Raw genomic sequence first — 25,629 nt, forward strand, 5'->3', positions numbered from 1 at the left:
AGTCGCTTTGAATAAAAGCGTCAGCTAAATGAAATGTAATGGTCACACCGTATCTGTTAGCTCTTGTTGGTAACACGTCTCTGTTAGCTCCTGGTGGTTACACGTCTGTGTTAGCTGTTGTTGGTAACACGTATCTGTTAGCTCTTGTTGGTACCACGTATCTGTTAGCTCTTGGTGGTACCACGTATCTGTTAGCTCTTGGTGGTGACACGTCTCTGTTAGCTCTTGTTGGTAACACGTCTCTGTTAGCTCTTGGTGGTTACACGTCTCTGTTAGCTCTTGTTGGTAACACGTATCTGTTAGCTCTTGTTGGTACCACGTATCTGTTAGCTCTTGTTGGTAACGCCGTCTCTGTTAGCTCTTGGTGGTTACACGTCTCTGTTAGCTCTTGTTGGTAACACGTATCTGTTAGCTCTTGGTGGTGACACGTCTCTGTTAGCTCTTGGTGGTCACACGTCTCTGTTAGCTCTTGGTGGTAACATATCTCTGTTAGCTTTTGGTGGTTACACACCTTTGTTAGCTCTTGGTGGTAACACGCATCTGTTAGCTCTTGGTGGTAACACGTCTCTGTTAGCTCTTGCTGGTTACACGTCTCTGTTAGCTCTTGGTGGTTACACCGTATCTGTTAGCTCTTGGTGGTAACACATCTCTGTTAGCTCTTGGTGGTAACACATCTCTGTTGGCTCTTGGTGGTTACACGTCTCTGCTAGCTCTGGGTGGTTACACGTCTCTGTTAGCTCTTGGTGGTTACACCGTATCTGTTAGCTCTTGGTGGTAACACATCTCTGTTAGCTCTTGGTGGTAACACATCTCTGTTGGCTCTTGGTGGTTACACGTCTCTGCTAGCTCTGGGTGGTTACACGTCTCTGTTAGCTCTTGGTGGTTACACGTATCTGTTTGCTCTTGGTGGTAACACCGTCTCTGTTAGCTCTTGGTGGTTACACCGTATCTGTTAGCTCTGAGTGGTAACACCGTATCTGTTAGCTCTTGGTGGTAACACCGTATCTGTTAGCTCTTGGTGGTAACACCGTATCTGTTAGCTCTTGGTGGTTACACCGTCTCTGTTAGCTCTTGGTGGTAACACATCACTGTTAGCTCTTGGTGGTTACACGTATCTGTTTGCTCTTGGTGGTTACACGTATCTGTTAGCTCTTGGTGGTAACACCGTCTCTGTTAGCTCTTGGTGGTTACACCGTATCTGTTAGCTCTGAGTGGTAACACCGTATCTGTTAGCTCTTGGTGGTAACACCGTATCTGTTAGCTCTTGGTGGTAACACCGTCTCTGTTAGCTCTTGGTGGTTACACCGTATCTGTTAGCTCTTGGTGGTCACACGTCTCTGTTAGCTCTTGGTGGTTACACGTCTCTGTTAGCTCTTGGTGGTCACACGTCTCTGTTAGCTCTTGGTGGTCACACGTATCTGTTAGCCCTTGGTGGTTACACGTCTCTGTTAGCTCTTGGTGGTAACACGTCTCTGTTAGCTCTTGGTGGTTACACGTCTCTGTTAGCTCTTGGTGGTCACACGTCTGTAACTCTTGGTGGTTACACGTCTCGGTTAGCTCTTGGTGGTGACATGTCTCTGTTAGCTCTTGGTGGTCACACATCTGTAACTCTTGGTGGTTACTTGTCTCTGTTAGCTCTTGGTGGTGACATGTCTCTGTTAGCTCTTGGTGGTGACATGTCTCTGTTAGCTCTTGGTGGTTACTTGTCTCTGTTAGCTCTTGGTGGTTACACGTCTCTGTTAGCTCTTGGTGGTAACACGTCTCTGTTAGCTCTTGGTGGTCACACGTCTCTGTTAGCTCTTGGTGGTTACACGTCTCTGTTAGCTCTTGGTGGTTACACGTCTCTGTTAGCTCTTGGTGGTTACATGTCTCTGTTAGCTCTTGGTGGTTACACGTCTCTGTTAGCTCTTGGTGGTAACACCGTCTCTGTTAGCTCTTGGTGGTAACACCGTCTCTGTTAGCTCTCGGTGCTAATACGTGGTCCTGTTGCTCTCTCCAGAACAGGCAAGGAGCGGGACAGGATCCGCCCCACACCGGCCAGCCCCCACCCTGCATGAACCCCGCCTTGATGAACGCTCCTTGGGTGAGAGAAAGGAGTTGGAAGGGGGTCATATTTTTCAGCCCATCCAAAACCACACCGTATCATTTTGTCAACCAACCACCGTATTTACTCTGCTGAGCCACGATTCATCTCTCAGTTTTTACCACTCATGTTGTTAAAATGAGATCAAAAGATGTTCTGTCATATGAATATGTTGTTGTTGCTAAAGTTGGGTATCATCACATTTCAGTGCAAATCAAAGAAAATAGATGGATTAGGGGGGATAGGTCAGAAATGTCCATTAAACTCCCAAACCAAGGAGGAAGGGAAGGCATTGAAGATCCAAACTGTAGTGGAAGAACAACAATATCCTAGTATTATGATGCCTTGTGGACTTTTAAATGGAAGTTAATACAAATACATCAACATGTTTTATATGCACTGCTTGTACTGAATATAAAAGTAAGTTTACCAACGTGTGATGAACTGCCGTTAGCAGGATGAATGCAACAACAAGCAGAGCTTTGTAAAGCTTATGATGTGAGAGTTAGTGTCCAACCACACGGTCATCTGGAAGCCACCGCTTGTATTGTTTGTATTAGGTAAGGTCATTACAAAAATGGCTGCTTCAAGTGAGTAAATGATTTAAAATCCAATCTAGTTTCTCATAGAGAACATAAAGATAAGGAGAAAAATGTTCACGTCCCAACAAAAAGCCCATCTCCGTGAGATAGAAAGGCCCTGTTCGGTTCTTACAGTTATGGAAAACCTGGAAAAGTCATGGCATTTTAAAATGGTTATTTCCAGGCCTGGTAAAGTCCTTGAAAAAAATAAAATCCCAAAAGCTTTGTATAAGTCATGTAAATGTGTTATATTCATGTGTTCATGACGTTCATTTACGCTGAGTTTTACATAATGAATATGCTTTTAAAAGAAAGACTCAAAATATAAGCAGGCATACATACAGGCATCTATAAAAATGTTTATTCTTTTAATCAAACTATTGTCTCATTCATTTGTGTCATTTAAGGTTTACTGTATGCTTTGTATTCTCATTGTTAGTTTAAATACTACATTTACTTTTACTGTTTACACCCAGATTTACAAAATGTTTGATCATGGAAATTTGGTTTAAAGTTATGGAAAAGTCATGGAAAAGTTATGGAAATCCATTGGTCAAAATGTGTATGAACCTTGCCCATAGTTGCATGTTGAACTGTGCGATTAATAAATCGAAACTAGAGGGTCGCGCCCCACAGTTAAAGAACCACTGGTCTAACCTTATCAAGATGAATCATTCTTTGCCTTTTCTCTTGTCATTTCCTGTTTTTGGATCTCATCTGTTTCCTGTGTCCTCTTTGTCACCCTTTCTCCTTCTCTCAGCAGTACCACTACCAAGAAGACGACTCTCCGCCTCTCGACCAGGGCTTCCTGCGGCTCACCAACGAGGTGCGCGCCCCCGAGCTCGTGCACGTGTCCGAGAAGAACCTGTCTGAGATCGAGAATGTGCACGGCTACGTGTCCCATTCACACATCTCTCCTCTCAAGGTGAGCCCTCCAGTTCAAGAGTGATCTCTTGCACCTTGAAACCACGACCCTCCAGTCTCCACCAGTATTCAGCACCATGGCCTTGTCTCTGTCTCCCTCCCTCCGTTTGGTCTGTTTAGCTTAAATATGACCACAGAAAGCTCAGTGCTGGTCATATTTCATTTGATATAGAAGTACTGTGTCCATTTTAATTGGCAGACATATGGAACAAAAGGGGTTTTGGTTGAATTTAGGCCAATTTCTAGAGTCTACTTGTTGGATGCTTCACAAAATATGACGGTTTTCCCTATTTTGATGTACAAATTGGTGGCAATAACCTGGTCGTAAGCTCGTAGTTTTGAAGATAAAATGATGAAATACAGTTTCCACATGCCTCCTTCTCTCTGTCTTTAAATTTCCCCTCTACACTGTCTTGATTCATTAAGAGCTGGTGCATCCTGAGCCTCTAACTTTTCCTCTGCCCAAAAAGGAGCTCACCTCCACGTAGAGTTCAAAGTTGAAGGATGAACCACACGTCTCATGCACCTAGTACAAGGTCAAGAAGAGAGCGACGTTAGAGGTCACACAGCAGTCCAGCTGCAGGTGGACTTTGCTGGGAAGTGGTTGTGTTTCTACTCAGGTTTAAGCCAGCAGAGGGCCATGTTGGAAACAAAGAGAAGTTCATTTCAGGCAGTGTTAGAGATCCTCTGCACATCATTAGTTGTTCCAGTGAACAGTGGTAATGAGTTGCCTGCATAGATATTAGCCTGAGCAGTTTTATATCAGTTGATGAGACATTTAGTAAGAGTTGTAAAAAAAGTCAGTCACATAGAAACCATTAGCAACAGTCGTAGTGACATGGGCATGACTGTATATACCTTTTGAAATACCATTAGAAATATTCTGACATGGATCTGATGTGATATGAAGAAGAAGAATTCTTCCTCATGTTATTGTTCAAAGCACATCTTGTTATTAAGGGAAGTGAGAAACTACTCTACAGTGTCTCTCTACACTATGTGAAGACATTATTTCAGGTGTTCCAGATCATCTTACATTAGATTACATTTTTCCTTTGATTGACTTTTCTTTTGAGGTACCGATTGTAGGATTTGGTGGATATTAACGGTGTTGTTTGCATTTTACAATGAATACCCCTCAACCCACTTATCTGTGGCAACGTTCGCCTCGCTCAGAGGCCATTCATACCCTCCCTCAGGCGGAAGTCAGGCGGTCATTTTGTTATGGTTTTAGTGCAAAACTGTAAAAATCTCTCTCTCTCTCTCCTATGTAGATATGAAGGGCTCATTCTACAAAAACACAACTATTCTTAGTGTGAGGTCCACTAATGAAAATATCGTAATGAAAATGATATTCCATTTCTGCTAGTAGATCCCCAGAAGTGTTACACACTGGCCCTTTAAAATTGCATCTGCTACCACTGGTTATTTAATAATGGATATTATAAGGGACTATAAATGAAATCACTGTGTATTAAATGATGTTGGTTTGAATGCTTGGCCTTGACTTTAGACTTCTTGAAAAGCCAGCAGCATCACAGCATTTCTCTCATAGTGTTGCTAAATGATGATGTTAATGCTTTTATCTGAATGTAAAACCAGATTCTAAAATCCTCATTGTTTCCTTTTAACATGTTGGAAATACTCTGCTTTTCTGATTGCACCCTGTTGATTGTACCCTGCTTTTCTGATTGCACCCTGTTGCACACATTGTAAGATATCTCCAAAGTTAAAGAGCCATTATGTGTATGTAACACACAGCAGGGAAATGACTCAAACAACCTTAAATCAACCTTTGGGTTCATTATGTTGCATTGTACCGTAAAAGTCGGGTTACAAGCCCCTACTACGTTCGGTGGGTGTCCCTGCTAGTTCCCCGCTGTAGACAGCTAGCGCTGCTGCTAGTTCCCCGCTACCTTCCGCTACCTTCCGCTAGCTCTCGCTAGCTCTCCACTAGCTCTCCACTAGCTCTCGCTAGCTCCCCGACAACCACCAAAGGTAGCGGGACCAGCCCCGACTCGACGCCTGACTCGGGCAGAGGGGACGCGGCAGTAGCAGCAGCGGGCAGTAGCGGCTGTTTTGAGGCGGCTGTAGCTCAGGGGGATGAGTAGTCGTCCCGTAACCGTAAGGTAGCCGGCTTGCTCCCCAGTCCCCCCATAGCCCACATGTCGAAGTGTCCCTGAGCAAGACACTGAACCCCTAGCTGCTCCCTGGGCGCCCCACAGGGCAGCCCACTGCTCCCCAACCAGGGGTGGGTCAAATGCAGAGAAGAATTTCCCCAAGGGGATTAATAAAGGATAATTTCTTTTCTAGCAGCAGCAGCTGGGAGCTAGCAGCAGTGCTAGCTTGCTACAGCGGGCAGTAGCAGCAGCAGCTGGGAGCTAGCAGCAGCGCTAGCTTGCTACAGCGGGCAGTAGCAGCAGCAGCTGGGAGCTAGCAGCAGTGCTAGCTTGCTACAGCGGGCAGTAGCAGCAGCAGCGGGGAGCTAGCAGCAGCGCTAGCTTGCTACAGCGGGCAGTAGCAGCAGCAGCGGGGAGCTAGCAGCAGTGCTAGCTTGCTACAGCGGGCAGTAGCAGCAGCAGTGGGGAGCTAGCAGCAGTGTTAGCTTGCTACAGCAGGGAGCTAGCAGCAGCGCTAGCTTGCTACAGCAGGGACAACCACCGAAAATAGTAGCGGCTTGTAACCCGCCTTTTACGGTCTTTTTCGTACTCTGGTACGAAAAAGACCATACTCAGACCTGGTACTCAGGTGGTCAATGTTGGTATATGTTTATTGAGCAACAAACTCTTCTGTTTTCTTATTTGTTCTTCAGTCAGTTTGAGTCATTAGTGCAACATCAGTGAATGTAAGCGGCTCTTCCTCATTGACAGAAATAAAGCAGGAAGCCAAAGCGATCCACTCCCTGTCATCATCCTCATCCAATCTTAACCCCTTTGAACATGTTCTCCTCCTCCTCCTCCACATGTGACAGGGTAACCATTACTAATGCTTTTTTTTATCCCGCTGCATTCGGCTCCCATGTCTCTCTCTCTCCCCTCCTCTCTCTCTTTACCCAAGTATACTGGTCAGTGATCTTGTCTTGTCATTTTCTTACCTGCAGCCTGCGCTGGTTACCCGTTTTGATCTTGCATACTCCGGGGTGACCACAGCAAACTACATGGCAAGTTTTATTTCATTTCATTTTCATTTGACCTCTGGGGAATCTCAATCCTCTATATTTTTTGGTACAGTCCTTATTTCTGGGTCCTCGTGCCCAGGTGATTAATGTACCCCCGGTGCTGCATGGGTTTTGTTTTGGTGTTGTCTTCCCTCCATCACCTGAAGAAGCAATCTTTCCTTCTTTTATAGGTAGCTGCTCTTTTTTCATACGCACACAGGGCTCCAGACTAACAACGTCACAACGCTTTTCTAAGTGAATGCAAACTGTCCCGTAACATGCTGGTACCTTACTTTGTTACCATCGTCTAGTTGTTCTAGTGGCACAATACAAACATGCTTTTTGTTTTATAGCCAGAGCTTTTGGATTTCAGCTGAAAAGTAGAAATTAAATTGATTTGATTAAATGCTCCCAATCAATTATGACATGTTATTATTGCTAGTTCTATTAAAAAATACTGGCATACATACACACACACACACACACACACACACACACACACACACACACACACACACACACACACACACACACACACACACACAAATACATACAAACACACACAAACGCACACACACACACACACACATAAATACATACATACACACACACACACACACACACACACACACACACACACACATACATACATACATACATACATACATACACACACATACTGTACATACACACATACACACATACACACACACATACACACATACATACATACACATACATACATACATACACACATACACACACATACACACACACATGCACACACATGCATCCATACACACATACACACATATACACACATACATTCATACACACACATACATACATACATACACACATACATACATACATACATACATACACACATACACACACATACATACACACACATACTGTACATACGCACACACACACACATACATACATACATACACATACACACACATACATACACACACACATACATACACACATACATACACACACACACACACAGATACATACACACCCACACACACATACATACACACATACATACATACACACATACATACACACATACATACATACACACATACATACATACACACATACATACACATATACACACATACATACATACACACACACATACATACATACACACACGTACACACATACACACATACATACATACACACACACATACATACACACACACACACACACACACACACTGTTAGTCTTGAGCCCTGCCCACACTGTGTTAATACAACCCTGTGTGTGTGTGTGTGTGTGTGACCCCTGTGCTTGTTGTGGTGTTACTGATATCTGGTGTTAATCTGTCTCTGTTAATTATCATGTATTGTATGTTGAAGAGTTATCAGGTCATGTGTGTATCTGTATCTGACACTTACATAATGAAGCGTCATATGCAGCGTGCTCTGTACTGTGTTCTCTGTCACCTTTCATGGTGTTCCTTATTGGCTAAACAGTGTTACCAACAACACATGATGGTAATGTTTCATGGGGTAAGGTGTGGATGTACAATGAGTGCTTTCATTTTGTCAAAGAATCTCAAGGTCGGTTTTTGTCAACTTTGAACTGGACGCTGTTGGTCAGAGAAAACACACACACACACACACACACACACACACACACACACAGACTCACAAGGTGGAAACAACACACAGTTTCTGTTCTACTCTGCCGTTCTTTAACATCTTTTTTAACATCTGTGATTATTGACTTTCTTTGGCCTTCATTTCCTGGTGGGTCGGTTCCCTTGTGGCGCTAAGGAGGACCTGATTGGATCTGTAACGTGAGGATGAGAAAAGCAGAGCGAAAGACAAGTGTTTAAGGGAATCGTGAACAGGCCGAGATCCACGAATATTGTGCTCGGCCTATTTGTTTACTCTCAGCCTTGGGACTTTTGAATGAAAAATTGCTTTAATACAGCCGGTGTAATTGTGAAAACAGCAGGGAGGCAAGAATGATGGTTTGTCTATGACCGGAGGAAGTGTAACCCCTCCATCGCTGGCCAATTCAAGCACCACCAATTGGAGAGTGTGACTCAGGGAAGATGCTATTGATTCAAACTGCTGCGATGCTTATCGATCGCCACCCTCTTTCCATGGTAATGTCTGCTTGTAAAAACACAGGCATTTTTTTGGGCAGCAATTACATCGCTGTCAATCAGGCTGGGGGAAGTTTATGTGTAATAAACAGCAGTTTACTGACGGCTGCAGAAGCAGTTACTGGGTATGGTCCACGCAATGGGAGGCGCTGATTACCTCACTCTCAAGGTGGATAACAACAGTGCCACCAACAGCAGCGATGAGGACACAGAATCATGTCCAGTCTCACAAATGCACTCCGTTGTGAATAGTTGGTAATGCCAAAACCTTTCGTTTGAGAATCAGGTCTAATTTCAGTTTTTTATCCTCAAGAGAATTCAGGTTTATTTAGCACTCTGAACTGTACCCTGACGTTTATGAGGTGAGCAATTGTTGCTATTTTCGCATCTTGACTTGCTGTTTTCGGAATGAAGCTGTGGTGGCTGGGGGCGTGGTTAGGCTCAGCTGCAGAGGGGGAGGCTCAGGGAACAGGTGCGGGGGATGAGGCCTAAGTGGCCTCAGCTGAAACTGATGAGGGGTTTGTGTCTTTGGCCCTATATGAAGCTCAGTATGGATGGAGGGAGGAGAGAGCAGAGGCACAGTCTGCAGCACATGCATGCGACAAGAAAAGCAAAAGTGATGTCAAGTGTGCTTGTGTCATTGGTGCTGGGGGGAACCCGGGGAAGTTATTGATTTCCTCCCTGCCGAAATATTTGCCTTGACCTCACTGAGACCTCGGCTCGTTAGACCAACAAGGCCCCCATGCAAGCTTTGGGTCCCATCATGCTTATGAGCAGAACGATGATGGCTCTTCATCTTCTGTCAGACTCAATTATGTAGGATGTTTATTTCTTAGATTCTGGGTGGACTTCTTGTATTTTTAGGTGTGCAGAAGTCACTCTTTTGAAAGACTGTATGTATATCTTCTGTGTTGATAGTGATCTGCAATTGAAATGTCTTCTAGTATGTGAGCAGCTCTCCAAGGTCAACACAGTTTACAGTTTCCATCAATGCATTATTATGCATTGATAGAATCCAGTAAAGATGTTTTTTTCTATCTCAAGAAGATGATGTGTAATTTACACCACATTGAAGGTTGAGGAGAACCGTAAAACCTAAAGCAATAATGTCTGGGAACATGGATGGGTATACGGTACCAAGCTTGCGATTTCTATTCTGGAGCCTGTAGTTTGCGTAACTGTCAGCCCTTTCACCGCAGTTAGCACTGTTAGCACTGTTAGCTATGAGCCGCCTGCTTGCCGTCGACATGTTGAGAGCCGTTGAGAAGCAACTGAAATTCCCCCAATCTCAGATCTTGCACCTTTTATACTATGATAGCATTTATTCTAATGGGATTGTTACATCATACCCACTACCTTGCACCAGCTGAGGCTTGCAGACCTTATTACATAATGTTTTTGTTGTCTCATAATAATCTTGTCAATGCACCAGTGTTATATAAGCAGTGCTTTAGTATAAAGGGGCGATCTATTTTTCAATGGGGAAGTTAGAATAAGTCATAGAAGAGTTGGAGACCCAAACATTGGGTCAGATTTAAACAATTTGGATGAAGAAACTTAATTCAAACTGAATTGCCATCTAAAGGCTCCACAGAAAATCCCATTCATTATATCAAACGCATGAATATTCATTACACTGTTGGAAAAACAGAACTTTTCAGTCTCTTTAATTGGGTCAGAGGAACTGTCTAGACTTCCAGTCATCAAATAGATTCTTTAAAATGTCTCCTCTTCTTCTGTTATCTCTACCTTTCATTGGAAGGTGAAAGGATTGAAACTTGAGTCCCGGTAGATAACATCACCATCAAATACTGTCAGCTGTTTCAAGAGACCTCCCGTGTCCAGTCTGTCATCAGGCTTACCTCTCAGTGGTCACCTGAGATGATGAACACCTTTAGGGGGTCAATAGTTTATTGCAACATATTGGAGGTGGACTTGACTGTCTATCACTGACAGATCTGTAAAGTTATCACAATGTAAGTCTTGGTCATCCAAAAGCTTGGATGTTACAGTCCAAACCTTTTACAATCCTTTTTGAACCCCTGCCAAAAGCTCTGGATAGCAGAATGCTCCAGAAACACAGTTTAAGTTCATTCAACTCAAACAACACAGAAAGACTTACTCTCAGTTGTAGTACTATCGTCATAATGCTTTATTCTGCTGATGGAGCTTCTCCAGCACGCATTCACGGATGGCCTTTGTAATTGCATATGTGTGGCCGGTGACCCTCTGTTGGTGCTTTCTCTGATCTGTTTCTACTGGCAGTGAGGAAAAGAAAGGCAGTGAGGCTAAGGGAAAAGAAAGGGAGTCAAAATGTCACCCCGAGTGTGACTGACCTCTCCTGCTGATGGCCTGTTCACAAGGAGTTCCCATCACACCTAGATTGAACATAATGATGCACTGCAAATAACCCACGGACCCATCCCGGCACCTCTGTGACAGACCCGCTGTCTACACTCAGGCACACTATGGGATCCTCCAAAATTGATTTGCTCTTAGTGGGTTTCTGTAAGAGGTCAATTTTCTGCACTTTAGCCATTTTCCCTTACAATAGTTTTTTTCTTCTTTGCTGATGGGAAAAGCGTCAGTGAACATAAATTAAAGGTAGCGACAACACTCAAAGAATGAACACACGGTTGTATATTGAACACTTCATTTAATATTGTTGTTAGAGAACATCTTCGGAAAAAAGGTCAGCTCTTAAACAGAGGAAAGGGAAATGGAAAGCCATTAAACAGAAACAGCCATTAGTACTTCAGAGTGCTGTAGCTTCTCGATTCATGAGTTGGAGCCTGAAAGCACCGACGGCTGGCTGCAAGCGGCACGTCGGACATGCTGGATGCACAGCTACCCTTTACTTCAGTCAGACTGTTGCTTTAGTGGCTGCATGCCTACTCATTTGACAGACAAAATACATGAATGAAGATGCAATGCCCTAAAAAGTAATATTTTTTCAATTGTTTGGGATTATCAAGATCAAGAACATTTTTTCCCAACAACAGCTGCTGATTTTGACAGTGGCAGCTTGAATAAATGGGCTCTCTAATTTACATGTTGGACTGTCAACATCCAGCCTGTGTCTTCAGGGGTCAAATAGCAGGAACGTATTTGTAAAACCGCCAAATACATGAATACAAATACATGAATAAAATGTCTTTATAATCATGAAATATATTATATATATATATTATACATAATATATTATATATATATATATATATACATATATATATATATATATAATTATTATTATTATATACATATAATTATTTTAACATATATATATTATATTATATATATATATATATATATCATTATTATATTCAGGTCTATATTATTAACTATGTATTTATAAATACAGGATATTAATTTACGTATATTATTAATCCTGTGCGTCCAACATGCTTTTGCTTTCCATACTATGTTGAATAAAATGTCTTTAAATCATTATAACGCTGCTGCATAAGTTATATTAATGGAGTCAAAGTAAAAAGGCCACGTTTTGTCCGAGAACTGTTCCAACTGTTGAGATGTTTACTGACAATAATAACTTGCACGACAGTGACTTGATAGCCCCTCCCTCATTTAGGAGTTCACTTCAGCTGCACACGCCTTCGTGCCGGTGAAGCTGTGCTGCTGCTAAACAGCATCACTGGATCTTAATGCGACTATTCACGCTGTCTCACATTAAATTACACATCATATATCCAACCAGTCCTGTTGAATATCTGCTGTCACTAAAGGTGTGCTAATTTAAAATAATGTACAATATAATTCTGCTCAAAATGTTCCTGATTATGACCATAAGGACATTACTGTACCTTTCCCAGTGTGTGAATGGGTGAATGATGACATGTAGAATGATGACAATGTATCACATCGACAATTTCATCATATTTGAAAAAAAAAATATGTTCGTCACTGTAAGAGGTTTGCAGACGGTTCATTACAGACAATATAAGGAAATTGTCTGGACCTTCATCCAGTGAAAACAGAAATGAATGTTGACTTTACACTTCCTACGTAGCTTTGTTTCACTCAACGTCTCACAATGCATCTCGAGCTGACCCTCCCTTTGATTTTGTTCTTGCATGGTAGATCACATCAGATTCCACATGGTCAGGGTCATTCTGAACAGTTCTCCATTTCAAATGTCAGCAAACCTCCTGAAGATGTGATTTAATGATGACAGCATCACCAGCGCTTTTGTAAAGTAAATAGTAAATGGACTGTACTTGTCTGAATTTTTTCTAGTCTTCCGACCACTCAAAGAGCTTTAACACTACATTACATAATTCACCCAGTCACACACATTCATACACTGATGGGAGGAGCTACCATGATGGGAGGAGCTACCATGCAAGGTGCCTCCCGCCCATCAGGACTAACTAACACTCACACAGAAGGCACAGCATTCAGGAGCAATTTGGGGTGTCTGTTGTATTATGGGAAGTTTAGGACCCAGGGTTTCTGGACCTGCTACATCAATTCCCCCAATTCATTACAGTGTGTTTGTGTTGTTCGAGTGAGAGGTTGCCACAAGTCCTGAGCAGTAGCTCCTCATGATCTTTAAATGTACCTTTCATGAATAGGTTTCTCTGTGCTCCTTTTGCTTCTCTCTGTTAGAGCCGACTCCCTGAAACTAAAGGGGCTGTAGCCTCTCAGCTGAACGAAACAAACACTCAATGCCAGCTAATAACACAGTAACACGTTAAGTTTGACATCTATTGTGTTAAACAATCCTTTCATGGTAAGATGAGCGTATAGCAGCAGTATTACATTGGTCTCAAACTGTGGCGGTGAGAAGGATCTCTTATATGGACTACTAGGCAGATGTTGGCGTGCTCGTTACTATGGAAACCTGTCCTCAGGGAAATAAAGCCTTCTCAGATTGACTCCTCGAAAAGCAGTAGAAGCGTTTTATTAGTGAAGTAATTTAATCTAACAGTCCACATCAGTTGTTTCTGCTGTTAAACAGCAGCAGGCGTAGGTACCAAATGCACGGCCCGCCACTGACTGACAGTAATCTAGGCAGTGGCATCTTTACTGGGAGAAAATACCACATTAAGATCTAGACTTGATGATCACAGGGGAAATTACAAAAAATATAAATCATAAGAATCATTAGCAATAGAAAAAACTAATCGTGACCAATGTCCAGAACTCTGGGGTGTCAATGGTAGCAGTATTTAAATCAAGAGGGACTTGTTTAGAGTTTAACAATAATTTAATACAATCGCATATTTGAATAGTGCAAAGTCTTTAGCGATTGGACTCCATCCTGAATTGGGATAAGCAAGGGGTAGTGATGCCTATATGTGATAGGCAGAATCCCCCTGGAGTCCAGACACTGGTGGTGGTGGTGAAGAAGGGAGTTGATGCAAGCCGATGATGAATCAGGAGCAGGACTGATGCTGATTGGAGGAGCCTGGGGTGCTTGTGTCATTTTATTAAAAAGAAATGACATAAAATGACGTCATGACTCTCGCGTCTGTTGGAGCTGAAATGACAACTGACAGCAGCAGAGAGGAGAACATATTTAAAAATTTGACCACAACGCTGTGATTAGTTTACAGAAACTGCAGAATCTGATTGGTTCATTTATCGTACACGCCCCCGATCAACTGATGGAGTAATTGCTGGGAGAATTAGAAACTGAGAATATGAATGAAGAGTGTCTTCCTGACTGAACTTCCGCTTGAGCTTCATATAAATGTATTATACAGTGAATGTATAAGAATAGGGGACTAAAAGGAGCGGATTCACAAGGTCCCTTTAAGAGAAGAGGCGTAACCCTGGTGACAAGGGGGGTTAAAGGGCACCAGGAAGGGAATGTGGGTTATGTGTTTGTGGATGGAAATAAACGGCCACAATGGTGACTGCCACTGTGAGGAGCTGCTCCGTGCCATGGCCGCTTTCTAGAGCCGCGTGAAAAGAAACGGAGAAAGAGGTTGAATGTAAATATGTAACTCACTTATTTTACAAAGGCTTAAGTGAGATGATGTTGAGTTGCATAAATCAAACAAAAGTGCACCGGAGAGAAGAGCCCGGATCGGCTCCACAAGGTCCATTAAACGTCTGGCCACTGAGCCCGCGGTTTCGCGTGGTGACACTCGAAACGTTTCTCTAAGTTTCTAAAATATTCACAGCACCGCGATTATACATCGCAGAAATATAATTTTACGTCTGGCGGAAAGAGGAGACTTCCTGCTTCCGGGTGCCTGCCCAGGCAGAGCCCAGCATCGTTTTAACATCATCATGCAAGCCAAAGGGCAGCAGTGTGTCATCTGACGCTGGTAAAAAAAAACTAAAATCCTTCTCTGATTTGTTGAATCATATGTCCGTCGCCATTTCGTGAACTAAACAACCAATGTACACTCAGGAAGTCTCAAAGCACTACCCACCTGAGCATAGACACACGCTACAGGTTTTAGTCAGAGAAAAGCGACATCATGACGACAAAGAGATTCAACACGGAGGAAGCAAGACGCATGATTCTGGAGAGCAGCGAGGAGGAGGAGGACATGGCATCCTCATCAGAGCTCGAAGGCTTCAGTTCTTCTGAGGAAGATGGTAAGTGTAGTTACTAAACTTTGTTACGTGTCTGTAAGACTGCATGGTGCAGACTAGTAATGTGTACACTGTGCACGAGAGCACGCCACGCGGTGCACACTGCTGCTCACGTTACTACCACAGTCATGATCAGAGTAATATTTATACACAGTTTGCTTTGTACAGCACTCTGCTCAAATTACTACCGCAGTCGTGATCTGAGTAATATTTACACATAGTATGCGGAGCACTCTGCTCAAATTACTACCACAGTCATGATCTGAGTAATATTTACGTCGTCTTTCTTTCAACTGACTAGTATTCATTTATTTTACAGAGAGGAGTACCAGCCACAAAGAAGTCAGCGAGAGGCTCCATGAGATGGATCTGTGATGGCCACATCGTCTATGTGAAGTGGATGGACACGAAGCAAGTATCCATCTGCTCCACATCCTCCTGCTCCACATCCTCCTGCTCCACATCCGCTTGCTCCACATCCTCATGCCATGGCCATTCAAGCAAAGCAAGCCATACTTGTATATTGTAAATAGTCTGACTAGTTTTTCTTCTGTTTTATATTTCTCAATATATATTCTGTACATTTTTTATAATACATATTTTTATTTCCAAAAAAAAAATGTTGTGAAGGTCATTTTTCATTTGCACACACTCCATGAAGCTTTATCTGTAGTATGAAGTCATTTCTCAGTACCATTTTATCATTTTGGTGAAAGGTCTGAAAGACCATATTTCTACTCAAAAACAAAATTTAGTTTTAGACATTTTAGACATTTATTTACATGTATCTACCATTGTATTCATATATTTCACTGTTTTTGTGAATCTAAACCCTTTGGTAAACCAATTTCCATCACCTAAACAGAGTTACCACATGAGTAAAGTTAGGTTTTTTTCAAGCGATCTGAATAATTTCAAAAAATCGAGATTCCATTTTTCAGCTTTAGTAACATTGTAACATTTTTCTCTTTACCCTTTTGCCTTATGATAATGGTGCCTCCTTATATAGATAGCTGAGATTGTTCTGCAATTTATGATGTAAAACATGGGTATGTATCTTATATGAAAGTGCCTTAAAAGGTGAATCTAAGAAAATAATGTCAAATCGACTGAAAATGACCTCCGGTGTTCAGTGTGTTAAGGGTGTGTGTGTGGTTGGCCAGCAGCTGTGTTTGTGTGGCCTTTATAGCTTCATAGTACTCAGATGTTTGGTGATGTTTCAGCTTTTCAAAGTTTGCGTCATCTTCGTCTATTCAAGTTCACACAACAGAACGTTACCTTTTTTGGGAGGACCATGTCTTTGCTTATTTTCTCTCTTACACCATCAAAGGTGAGGTTTCTTTAATTCTGTCTCATTTAGTTTAGTTTATTTGGTTCATCCAAAGCTTTTTCTTTCCCTGCTGCCCTTCTGTCTGCCACTCTGACGCACATGAAGCTGTGCGCTGCCGCCCTGCTTTGATCGTCTGCCCTCATGTGTGTTGAGGTTGTCTTGAATCTGTTGGAGTGCTTGGTTTGGTGCGACTGGTCTCCCTGCTAATGCAAATATGGTAGAATTGCTGTCATGTAAGAATGCAGTTGCAGAGAGGTATGAATAATAATAGCCATACAGATGTTTAAGAGCCGTGCTTTGTCTCTGTCTTACTCTCTGCCACTCAGGTGGAAGGGTTCACCTTTACTCAGATACACAGGTAGATTGTTTTATCATTATTTCGAGGAGATTTTGAATGCCAGGGCAGTAGTATGTGAAATTAAACAACATGTTGTACCTGTTTTTAAGACGTCAGCTCTAACAGTTGGAGTAAAAGAGCAGTAATAGTACTAATGTTTTTATGATATTACCTAAACAGCAGCTGAAAAAATTATTGTATTTTCTTACGCTGTACTGTAATAAAAAAAAGTATCTATAAATACCGTAAAGGTTGGTTACACGCCGCTACTACCTTTGGTCAGTGTCCCCTTTTGCTCCCCGCTGTAGCCAGCTGGCGCTCATGCTAGTTCCCCGCTAACTTCCGCTAGCGCTCCGCCAGCTCCCCGCTAGCTCCCCGACAACCACCGAAGGTAGCGGGACCAGCCCCGGCTTGACACCCGACTTGGGCAGAGGGAACGCGGGCAGTAGCAGCGGGGAGCTAGCAGCAGCGGGGAGCTAGCAGCAGCGGGGAGCTAGCAGCAGCGCTAGCTAGCACTGCTGCTAGCTTGCTACAGCGGGACACTGACCGGAGGTAGGAGCGGCTTGCTACCCGACTTTTACGGTATATATATATATATATATATATATATATATATATATATATATATATATGTATGTATGTATGTATGTATGTATGTGTGTGTGTGTATGTATGTATGTGTATATATATATATATATATATATATATATATATATATATATGTATATATATATGTATATATATATGTATATATATATATGTATATGTATATATATATGTATATGTGTATATATGTATATGTATATATATATATGTATATGTGTATATATGTATATATATATATATATGTGTATATATGTGTATATATATGTATATGTATATGTATATATATGTATATATATATGTATATATATATGTATATGTATATATATGTATATGTATATATATATATGTATATGTATATTTATTTGTATGTAAAATAATTAATACAAATTTGGTTGGTGAATAGCAACCAGGCTAGTAGTTCCTAGCTTCCTATCAGCGTTGTTTGATTTTCTCCTTGTAGCTTTTAATTTCATAGAAAATCCAGATGATATATACACATATCATATCTCTATTCAATTCCTTAAACTCAAACAATTGTCCCTGGAAATATGGACCTTGTGCAAGTGTTTTAGGAGAAGAAGAGAATGCTAATGCAGCAGCTGACCTCCTTCACAGGGCCAAAGGTGTCTTGACGAGATCAGCCTCCTCCCCGCTGAGTTCTCCCCACCATACAAACCTTTCTCTCACACACACACACCTCAGCGGCACACATACACACCGGGCAGAAAGTTGTGTTTCCTCCCACACACAAACATTACTTGAGTGTGACCCTGGGGACACCAGGACCCTTCGCTCCAGATGGCCAAAGCCTCCTCCTGGCCTGACAGCCTATCACGATCCTCCACAGTTAGCTGGGATCCAGCCACCCTGGATTACCTTGAAACACCAGGCGCTCAGGAGCAGACGCATAAAACATGCAAACACTAAGAGAACACACAAGCTCCTTTTTTCATACTATATGTTCCCTTTACTGCTGCTCTCATTTCACAATAAGCACATATTTGCAGACACATTGAAATTAGATGAAAAAGAGTGATGATCAAGAATAAATATCACCGGACATGCGTTCAGAACAAATGCTAAATTATGTAGTTTAGGGCGATCATTGTTAAAGTCAATGTTCTGCCCTTCACTCCTTGATGTCAAAGACTCAAGCAGATGGACCAGCTAGCTTTGGTTGTTGTTGTCTAATGTTGCCCAGAGAATTTGGCTTTGCCGGTAAATGTCAAATATAACAACCTTTCCACAGCAGGTTCTCTCCGTATCAGCCCCATTGTACATTTTAATGATTAGCACAAGCTCCTGATTGAAAAGCTGCCCTTAGATCAGCCGACAGAAACACTGAAGTCTCACATTACCATTCATCAAAAGATCATTTGCAAGGCAAATCTATATATATGTTTTTCCTTCATCACCAGGTGTTCCTTTTTGCCATGTTTTTAGATAAAATGCCGAGGATAGTCTTGTATATGGTGTACAACAAAAAGCAAGTTATGACCAACTTGACCAACTTGGTTTTGCAAGTCTTGTCCTACCAGCACTCAAGTAAATCCCACCCAGTATCCAGATGAAAAACTGGAATCCTTTGAGATTTTGCCAGAGGAGTGAAAGATATGCAGAAGATGTGCACACTGTAAGTTGTTATTGATCGCGCCCATCTGCAGTGATTGCCAACAGAACGCTCTGTTAAAGGACAGGGTGAGCCGGGCCGAGGCTCTTGGAAGAGAGAGAAACAGAAACACAGCCACGTCATCCTCCCCACCCCGTAGTTTGTCAATGTCCAGCTGTGGTGTCATCTTTCCTGGCAATTAGCCTGCAGCACTGCTTCTCTTTAGTGCTAGAAGGGCAGCCGCTATTACAGGAGGTTGGTCTCGAATAAGCTGGCAACTCACACTCTGTGATCTGGGAGGATCGGGCCTCTATCTGGTCTTCCTCGTGCAGAATTATTTGAATGCGAAACAAGTCAACTGAATGATTAGAGCGGTTGGAAATAATGCCCAGAAGTCAAACGCAGAACGTCTGTGTTCAGAGGGGATAGATGGGAGAGAGGATGAGGAGGGTGATGCATTGGACAGGAGTGTTGATGTGACTCATTAAGGGGTGTGACGATACCGCCTGACATATTAATGAAACACAGCTTTAACGCCTGCTATGTGTCAGTGTACTGATCTCTGCTCTCTCCAGGCCTGTTGAATTGTCCTACTATGACTGTGTCTATTTCCATCTCTGATCATATGGCCTACAACCAAAGCCTTTAGCTTGACCAATAGTGATATGCTAAGGGGGTACAGCATAGATTCAGTGGCTATGTGCATACACAATGCATTTACAGGTTGGGGCGATGGCACTACCAAGTGGGGAACGCAAGAACTTTTGTGACTTTTATAAGTTCCAGACACTAGTTGAGATGGTGGATGGTAACTGGACTGTACTTGTACGGTAACGGAACTTTTCTAGTCCTCCGACCACTGTAAGTACTTGACACTACATGCCATCATTCATCCATTCATACACTGATGACAGGATGTAGCATGCAGGGTGCCATCTGTCCAGGATACCTTTGGAGTTAAATGTCTTGCCCAAGGACACATCAACATGGACTAGTGGAGATCAAACCGCCAATCCCATGATTGAACCACAGTGGTGTATACGACAACTACATGGTGAAGACATTGTTGAGGAAGTTGAAGAAGGCTCTGTTATCTTCTCCATTTCAGTGACACTGTAGCAAAGACATCTCCATTGTAAACCTCCTGCTCACCGGCTTCCTTTTCAGAGTGCAGGGTAGGGAGCAGGGGTTAGCAGGTGAAGGATAGGGAGCAGGAGTTAGCAGGTGAAGGGTAGGGAGCAGGAGTTAGCAGGTGAAGGGTAGGGAGCAGGAGTTAGCAGGTGAAGGGTAGGGAGCAGGAGTTAACAGGTGAAGGGTAGGGAGCAGGGTTTAACAGGTGAAGGGTAGGGAGCAGGAGTTAGCAGGTGAAGGGTAGGGAGCAGGAGTTAGCAGGTGAAGGGTAGGGAGCAGGGGTTAGCAGGTGAAGGGTAGGGAGCAGGAGTTAACAGGTGAAGGGTATGGAGCAGGAGTTAGCAGGTGAAGGGTAGGGAGCAGGGGTTAACAGGTGAAGGGTAGGGAGCAGGAGTTAGCAGGCGAAGGGTAGGGAGCAGGAGTTAGCAGGTGAAGGGTAGGGAGCAGGAGTTAGCAGGTGAAGGGTAGGGAGCAGGTGTTAGCAGGTGAAGGGTAGGGAGCAGGAGTTAGCAGGTGAAGGGTTGGGAGCAGGAGTTAGCAGGTGAAGGGTCGGGAGCAGGGGTTAATAGGTGAAGGGTAGGGAGCAGGAGTTAGCAGGTGAAGGGTTGGGAGCAGGAGTTAGCAGGTGAAGGGTAGGGAGCAGGGGTTAACAGGTGAAGGGTAGGGAGCAGGAGTTAAGAGGTGAAGGGTAGGGAGCAGGGGTTAACAGGTGAAGGGTAGGGAGCAGGAGTTAGCAGGTGAAGGGTAGGGAGCAGGGGTTAAGAGGTGAAGGGTAGGGAGCAGGGGTTAACAGGTGAAGGGTAGGGAGCAGGAGTTAGCAGGTGAAGGCGAGTTTGAAAAGGTGTGTTTTGAAGGCTTGCTTGAAGGATGATAGGGTGGGAACATGACGGATGTGGATGGGGAGAACGTTCCAGAGGGAGGGGAGGGGGGGGGGGGGGGGCAGCAGCTGAAAGCCTGTCACCCCAGGTCCGGCCCTTGGTCTTGATGGTCTTCAGAGTGTTTGTACCGGCGGACATGAGGCAACGGGTTGGGGCATAGAGGGGGAGGAGGTCTGAAAGGTAGGGAGGGGCCAGGTTGTTGTTTAGGGCTTTGTAGGTGGTGAGTAATAATTTAAAGTCTATCATGCGTTTGACCGGGAGCCAGTGGAGGTTTTATAGGACCAGGGTGATGTCGTCATAGCGGCAGGTGGAGGTGAGCAGTCGAGCGGCAGAGTTCTGAACATATTGGAGTTTATTGAGGATTTTGTTGGGCGAGCCGTAGAGGATGCTGTTGCAGTAGTCGAGTCTGGAGGTTATGAGGGCATGGATGAGAATTTCGGCGGTGGCAGAGGACAAGAAGGGCCGCAGGTGTGCAATGTTCCTGAGGTTAAGAAGGCAGTTTTTTAGGTTGTTGGAGTAGCAGAATGGTTGGAGGGTTGTGTGAGAAATTCAGACAGATCAGAGGGGAAAGGAGGGTTAGGTTTTGGGGGGCGGTAAATGACTGCAGTAACCAGACAGTTTGAGCTTTGGGACCAGAAAAAGTGCTGCTATTCCACCACCATACCAGTGGATGAATATCCGGGGGGTGTGGTTTGGTTTAGTGAAAAGTAGTCCTGTTGGAAACCGGCCACGTTTCGGTTAAACAGAGAAAGTCCAGATTATTGTCAGTTATGAATTTGTTGAGTAAGAAGCCCTTGTTGTTTAGGGATCGGGTGTTACACTCAATTAATGAGTTGCATTAATGAGCAGTTAAACAGGTATATCTAGTAAACTTGCCGGTTAGTGTATATTACTATCCATTCTGTTTATTAGAAGAAGAAAAAAACGTATTAACCCCTATTGGGGAAATGTATTTACACTTGTTTATTCCTCTGACCTTTATTGTCTTTTGTGCTTCTGGTTCAGATGCTAAACTGTGCAATGACAACAACATCTAATGTAATATACCAGGATACACCAACATATATAGCAAGGTATGATATGTATAGCAACTTTTAATTAGTGAAAAACATGTTTAGTCAACATGTGATATTTCCGTAGGTTTAGTAATGCTGTTGATTGTTGGCTTTATGATGATTATTATGATGATCGCTATAGTGAGAGCAGAGCATCACCTCCTCCCTTCCACCCCTACCTCTGGATACCGGGAGCTACCGGCAGCCTCTTAGCAGGTTTCGATTGGTGCTGAGGATGTCGTTTCCACGTGGAAAGCGGCAGCCCCTCCTCCCTCCTCTCTCTTTCTCCCTCCCTCCTCTTGTGGCTGACGGAGACCTGACTTTGCTGTGTAGACGCTCCCCCTCCGACAGCATTATCCCGTCTTTTCTCCCTCCCTCACTTTTTTGGTCTCGCCCGTGCGTTACAGTCCGCTGATAAGAAGCATTCGGTCCAGATGGGTAGCAGCTAAAGCCGTTTGGGGTTGTCTCCGCAGACCAAAGAAGATCATTATTTCACCTTCCGCTATGTTTGCCTCTATTTGGTATGCAAAGAAGCTGGGGAGACGACTTGTGGAGAACAGCCGGAAAGCTAAAATGCTGAAAGACAAGGTAGGTTCACCGCTGTGCTTGCTTTAATGATTTACTTTGGGTTGACAAAACAATGGAAACAATTTCATGGCAGATCTGTGAGACAGACACAAACACAACCTTTGTTATAGTCTATTTAATGTTATGGTTTTTACGATTGTTCTACTTAAGCAGCAGGTGCTACTTCAATGCACCTGTTGATTAATAGTTGTGTTGACGTCTGTGTAAGCAGTTTGCCTTTGGGGGTAAAGTAGTTGACTTTGCTCAATTGCGTCCTTTCTGCCTCATTTGAGGTGAGAATGAGCAATGAGGGAATGGGACCTGGAATGCCAGATCCTGTTTTTTGACCCTGTCCATAAGCACAGAGCAACTCACTCTTTCTCAGCTCATTCAGACACAGCAGATTCTGTCCCGAAGCGCCTTCTTCATCAACGTCTGTTAAGTTATCTGCCTTTACAGCAAACTTGTTCCACTGCAGATGCTTTGAGTGGTGGGAAGACTAGAAAAGCGCTTTACAAGTACGGGTCCACTTCCCATAGTTTGCATGTCGAAGTGTCCTTGAGCAAGACACTGGCAAATTCTCCTGCCGGAGTCCTCTGCTAGATGAACCTGACTGTAAATGTACTATACCTGCAGAACATTAGGCCATTCTTTTACATTTACACTCATCTTCCAAAGAGTAGGATGTGCAAATGAATACAGTGTAAAATAATGTAAATTGAATACTCTTTATCTTATTTGTCCGATGCTAGTCACAGGGCATAAGGATGGTATTAATGGTCAGTCCAGAGTACTACTTTAAACATTTAGCTGACTCCCAAACTTCCACTGGGCAGCACCATCAGGTATGGTGGCACGCAAACATCACGGTCCGGTTCATTGGGGCAACATTTTCACACTGGCAACTTTAGTAACCTTGAGTATCATAACGTACGAACACAAACCACCAAAAGGCAGCAGCTCATAACAGACTATAACACTGAAAAGCATCTATTATGCTATCAAATGTAAAATACCATAGACATATGGTACAATATAAAGTGAACTTGCATAAGGAGGAGTGTTACAATTAGTTTTCTCTCGGCAACATGTACCATCCCAATGCTCGGCAAGTTGGAGGTGATTCCAGTCACAACATCCCCGACAACGCTGGATCAACACCAACTCACCGTCTTATTCTCAACTCTCTCTGTTGACCAGGAACCAGCAGGAGGTCCTCCAGCTCCACCGTTGTATTCGCTCCACTGTGTGACCGACTGGCCAATCAGCTGCTGGCCATGCTAATGGTGTACAGCTTTCTTTGGTTGTGAACGCATTACATCCATCAATCTACAGAGGCATTTTTTGTTTTATATCCTTTAATAATCCCACAGTGGGGAAATGATTCTCTGCATTTTACCCATCCACAGTAATTAAGGAGCAGTGGGCAGCTGTGAAGCACCCAGGGAGCAACTGGGGTTCAGTGTCTTGGTCAAGGACACGACATGCAAACTATGGTAATGGACTCAGTGGCAAATGGAGCCAAAAGGGTTCAACTGTCGAGTGTAAAAGTATCCCGGCTCGCTCACATGAGTTCCTTTTGCCCTGGGAAATAACTGCCTACGAATTCCTTTTGTAACTTTTAGGACCTAATCATTTAATAATAATAAGGGCTATTCAAGTGTTACTGGAAAGTTGATTCACAGCAAAAGAAGATCCACTGATTTACAGACGTCCCTTTCCCAATGTATGTCAATGGTAAAAAGGGTGTAATTCCAGCGTTTGTCCATTATGTGAAATAGGATGCAAAGCCCTGCTCTCTTCCAGGGGTCAGGCAGCACGTTTGTGTACAGTGAAGGGAGGAGAAGCTGGTTTGGCTACAACTACAGTCTCAAACTATCTGAGTAGCTCTGTCTTTGCTCAAGGGCATCTCGGCAGTAGTGGTAGTAGTAGGTTTCTCTTCTTGATGAAGCCCTTTTGTTTGGTACCTTTACTCTATCCGGAGGCCTCGGGTTCCTCCTTTTTGTCACACTTTGACGCACCCGCCCCGCTTTAGCCAACATCAAGTGTGATCTTACAACTTCCACTGTGGACTTCCTCTGCTCTCCATTAATTGCAGCCTAAATCCTCCTGATTATAGTCTAGCAGCTACATACGTAATCTGTGACCCCCGCAGTGTGTGTGTCAAGACCACAGCAGAAAGCAGCATGCTGCTTAGCAACAAATGTGTGTGTGTGTGTGTGTGTGTGTGTGTGTGTGTGTGTGTGTGTGTGTGTGTGTGTGTGTGTGTGTGTGTGTGTGTGTGACAGAGCGCTAAAGTAGAGTGCTCACGTTGTACCTAATTGCCCAAGGTAAGGGGGGGAAAGGACACCATGCGTGGAGATGATGCATTTGCACATTTCGTAAACACTTTCTATGATGCACATGTCCATAATGCATTATAAACATATGTATTATCAGCTTATAGCACTGAATAGTCATCATATTATATCAGTGGTCATTGTTTCTTTAATTTATTTTACAAAATGTTGTGTGTTGTTCTTGTATAGATTTGATTATATACATTTATATATATATATATATATATTTCACTTTTCTTGAATAAAACAATGACTTATAAGAGTAACTTGTAATGCATGCAATCTGAATTACATGGAGAGCAGAGTGTAGAGCTGTTTAACTTCT

The 25,629-nt window shown here is 43.2% G+C and overlaps 1 protein-coding gene across 1 annotated transcript in view; it reads left to right on the plus strand.

The window, feature by feature from the left end:
• Positions 1-2,039: 2,039 nt before the first annotated feature.
• dlg2 (discs, large homolog 2) overlaps positions 2,040-25,629 on the plus strand; it is a gene marked incomplete at its 5' end in the record, with an annotated part of 93,144 nt that continues 69,554 nt past the window's right edge. The window contains 3 exons of the mRNA XM_079214259.1: positions 2,040-2,083; positions 3,425-3,589; positions 6,689-6,748. Coding sequence (XP_079070385.1) covers positions 2,054-2,083; positions 3,425-3,589; positions 6,689-6,748 — 255 coding nt within the window. The remainder of the gene's footprint in view (positions 2,084-3,424; positions 3,590-6,688; positions 6,749-25,629) is intronic.

This window comes from Taurulus bubalis (assembly GCF_910589615.1).
Source record: "Taurulus bubalis genome assembly, chromosome: 2".
Lineage (NCBI taxonomy): Eukaryota > Metazoa > Chordata > Actinopteri > Perciformes > Cottidae > Taurulus > Taurulus bubalis.